This window comes from Arachis ipaensis, chromosome B02 (genome assembly GCF_000816755.2).
Source record: "Arachis ipaensis cultivar K30076 chromosome B02, Araip1.1, whole genome shotgun sequence".
Taxonomy (NCBI): domain Eukaryota; kingdom Viridiplantae; phylum Streptophyta; class Magnoliopsida; order Fabales; family Fabaceae; genus Arachis; species Arachis ipaensis.
This window is the reverse complement of record NC_029786.2, coordinates 93242128-93245984: the sequence shown is the minus strand read 5'-3', so window position 1 is coordinate 93245984 and position 3857 is coordinate 93242128. Positions and strand designations below refer to the sequence as shown.

Genomic DNA, 3857 nt, shown 5'->3' with positions numbered 1-3857 from the left:
ATTACTAGGAATGTCATTCCTAGGAATATAATGCTTAGAAATAAGATTACTTGGAATATAAGATACCTATGTTTGTTTATAAAAATTAATATCTTGGAATATTATGTAATAATCCTAGGAATGAATAAATTTTTGTTTGGTTGAGTTTAAATTTCTTGGTCATATTATGTAATATGTCAAAATTACCCTTACTCATTTAAATTAAAATATTAATGACTAAAAAATAGATCAAATAGTTACTTTGATAACATACTAAAGTCTCAATAAAAATACCTTGGGGAACACTAAACCCATTACGAAATAGTGCATCTCGCAATACCCTAGAATCCGCAGCTGAATCCTCCCAACCTGCCAATACCTAGATAAATTGCATATCAGGAGCAACCACTCCAAGCACATTGGTTGTTATGTCACCTTTTTTGTTTCGATATCTAGGCTTATCAGCCTCAAGGACATTGACTTTGATATGAGTACCATCTAAGGCTCCTAGACAATTCTAAAATCCAAGAAAAGATATCAATTAACTCAATTCTAAAGCACACCAAGCATATTAGGTTTAATAACATTAGCAAGATAAATTACCTTGAACCATTTCCATCGTTCATCCATTCTATCCTGGCTAAATGGTTGAGGTTTCTTCAGTAAGAGATTATGACATCTCAAAATAGCAAGCAATACATCATTAAACCGCCTACTAATTGTTTCTTCAGATCTCACAAATTGTCTCTTTATTACTCTAATTTTGACGTCATGTGCTATAATATGTAAAAACATGGCAACCATTTCTTCCACACCCATATTCCTACTTGGTTCTAACCTTCCAACCGTTTTAAGCATGTTACACAATGCATGAAAGGCACATCTATCCATTCTTGTGTTTTCTATACATGCTAGATCACTAAAATAAATAATCCTATCGACACTAACATCCCTTATTACTTGCCTATTGTAACTATCATTCCATTTTCTTTTCTTTTTTTTCAATTGCAATATAATCAAAACATAGAAAATCATCAACAACTTAACCATAAGGTCATTCATTAATTTAAAATGTAAAATCAAGCAGGCAATAACTCTCATCTTCTGTTTGGGATCTATTCTGTCAAAAAAAATATTAAAATATTTAGTTAGAAGACTTTACTATTTATTTATTCTATGTAAACTTTTTTCTATCATTTAAAAAATAAAATTAATAGCCAAAAGAACATCTCACAACACATGATATATATATTAGCCAAGAGGAATTACTACTGGAATTCAAGAAAATCAATTAAACACAAGAGGATTACTTCAAGGAACACATCTTGAAAATGTTATTATGAATAATCATCCAACGGTTTACAATATCATCTTCATTAGTGTTAATAGAAATAGTCACCTAAGCACAAACACAACAAAATGAGTCATTGACACATTAACTATTGTTGATGCTTCCAGGAAGCCGACAAGATTGAACTGGCTAAGTCAACAGGGCTAGATCAGAAGCAAATTAACAATTGGTTTATTAAATTAAAGTAGGTTACCGACTGTAAAAATGCTTAATTACTCCCAGAAAGAGAATGGGAAGTGATCATATATAATATATATTATGAGGAACGTTAGGAGTCAATATAGAAAGTTAGATAGTATTGAAAATACATGGAAAGAAAAATTGAATGAATGCATGCTTATTTGCTTTTTTGGTTCATTATCATACGTACTTCACTTGCTGTTGCTGCATCGTTGCATAGTCATTTTACTTCCTCAATTCAAATCAAATTTTTTTACTCCCAAAGTTACTCAATCACTTCTAGTAGCTTATTCATTCTGGCCCTATGGGTGTGTGTTGGTGATATATAAATGAGTTTAATTGGAGGTGGACTAGAGCTAGTTGTATAAAGATAAAGTTTCTATCCCTGCCCTTCTTTTATTTGTTCCTGCTTTTTTTTTTCTCTTCTAAATAGATGAAAGATGAATCACAATATTAGTCAAACAGCATAGAAATTTAACACAAGGGTTTAAAGCAAAGAAAGCTCCTCCACATCCTGCTCTGTTCTATGAACAAGCTATGAGAATACAAAGTAAAGGGACTGGCATGTTTACTCCACAGTCCTTATGAATCCTTATGCCACAAGAATCAAACCCAAAATTTTATAATACAGACCCAAAAACCTTGATAGCAGATTTGATTTTCCAACCCCTAAGTCCCCAATCAGAACAACTTTGAATAGATAATCACACTCCTCATCAAATGCATCAGCCATATATCTATCTTGTTAATTAACCTCTCTACCTGCTTTCACTTTCACCCTTTTATCTATCTATCTATCTATGTATATGCCTTTATTGAAAATTCTAAAGGAACAAACCTAGTGACTAGTGAGGAGTTGAAAATAAAACCAAACCGAAAATAAGAATTGTTGGATATGAAAGGAGAAAGCTACAGGGTGCAAGATCATGATCACACTTATGTAATGTTATAATTAATTAAGATTACGAAATTAGGAAGGGTCAAGACACAATCCTTTCTTTGGATGGTATTATTATTATTATTATTATTATTATTATTATTATTATTTACTCTCACAGTTACACTTGAATGATTACTAGTCCTTGATAAGAGGTTATATAATTATTATTTGTTTCTAACATGTTAGCTTGAGAATACAAAGCAAAGGGAATTCAATCCACCATAGTCTTTGTCTTATATATACATTGATCAAAAGGTAAAAAAAAGCCTTTTCCAATTTCAAAAAAGAATTTCTTTCATTTTTCAAAGGGCTTTGAGTGTTGTAGTAATCATCAAAGAACCTCTTGTTATGCTTCCTTAATGACATTGCATTTCAAAGAACCATATATTTTATTCAGTATCACAAACCAATCAACAATAAGATTAACAGCAATGAATCAACTATTTGACAAAATATTTTAAACCTAGCACAAACCTTCATGCCAATAAATTATAGCACAAACATTGTTCAGGAAAAATAAATAAATAATAAATAAAAGATCCTTACCTGAAGAAGAAGATTTTGTGCTTGAAAAAGATGAACAAGGTTGCAGAAGAAAAATTAAACTCTCTTTGATGGCTATTGCTGAGACGCGAGGAGGGAGAGAAGCGAAGGAGACGACACGAACAGGAAGCACCACTCGAGACGATGAACACGAACAGGAAGCACGAATAGGAACCGTGAGCTGTGATGATGACACAAACGCAAACGATTTTCCTCTAGAATAAGGAGCGTGTGGTCGTGCAAATCGAAATCGGCGGCGAGGCGGCACCGACGCCGGTGGAACCTCCGTGAATTTGAAGAAAAGCCTCGCTAGGGATTGGTTTTCATGGAGGAGGGGTTTCTGCTAGGGTTTCGTTTTGTTTGAAATGAATTGAAAAAAATCTGAAGAGAAGGGTTGGAGTGAAATTAACAAGGGTGTTTTTGGTCTTTTTACTTTATTATTAACATTCCATTCCCACTGGAATTAGAGATACCTAGGGAGGATATGGGAATGAAATGAGTGGAATTTTGATTCCAGGGAATAAAATATATCCAGGAATAAATTTTTAACTCTTGAACCAAACATGGGAATAAGATATTCCCATCTCAACATTCCTGAGAATACACTTGTATTACCTCTAACCACACACACCCTTAGGGTTTATTTTCTTTTTTTTTTTATTTTTATCTTTTCTTTAATGTTTTATCTTTCTTTTTCTTTATCTTCTCAACATGTTCTTACCACTCCCTAGATGTTTTATGAAGGTAATTATGAGATTTTGAACTTAAAATTGTCTTCCTAAAACTTTTTAAAAAAAATTGTCTTTTCATCATTATTTTATTATTTTTAATAAAATAATATTTTATTCCAAAACTTTTGAAAAT

General features: G+C 32.0%; 1 protein-coding gene across 1 annotated transcript; it reads right to left on the bottom strand.

The window, feature by feature from the left end:
• LOC107627671 lies at positions 344-919 on the bottom strand. Its single transcript, XM_016330497.2, has 2 exons — positions 583-919; positions 344-496 (listed from the first exon to the last, which is right to left on the bottom strand). Exons 1-2 carry the CDS (start codon positions 868-870, stop codon positions 359-361), a joined length of 426 nt encoding a protein of 141 aa, XP_016185983.1. The 5' UTR covers positions 871-919; the 3' UTR covers positions 344-358.

Excerpts from the sequence above, each read along its gene's own strand:
- LOC107627671 (XM_016330497.2), bottom strand. The coding sequence starts at position 870 with ATGGATAGATGTGCCTTTCATGCATTGTGTAACATGCTTAAAACGGTT. Across the intron at positions 497-582 it reads AACGATGGAAATGGTTCAAG|AATTGTCTAGGAGCCTTAGA; the intron begins GTAATTTATCTT and ends CTTGGATTTTAG.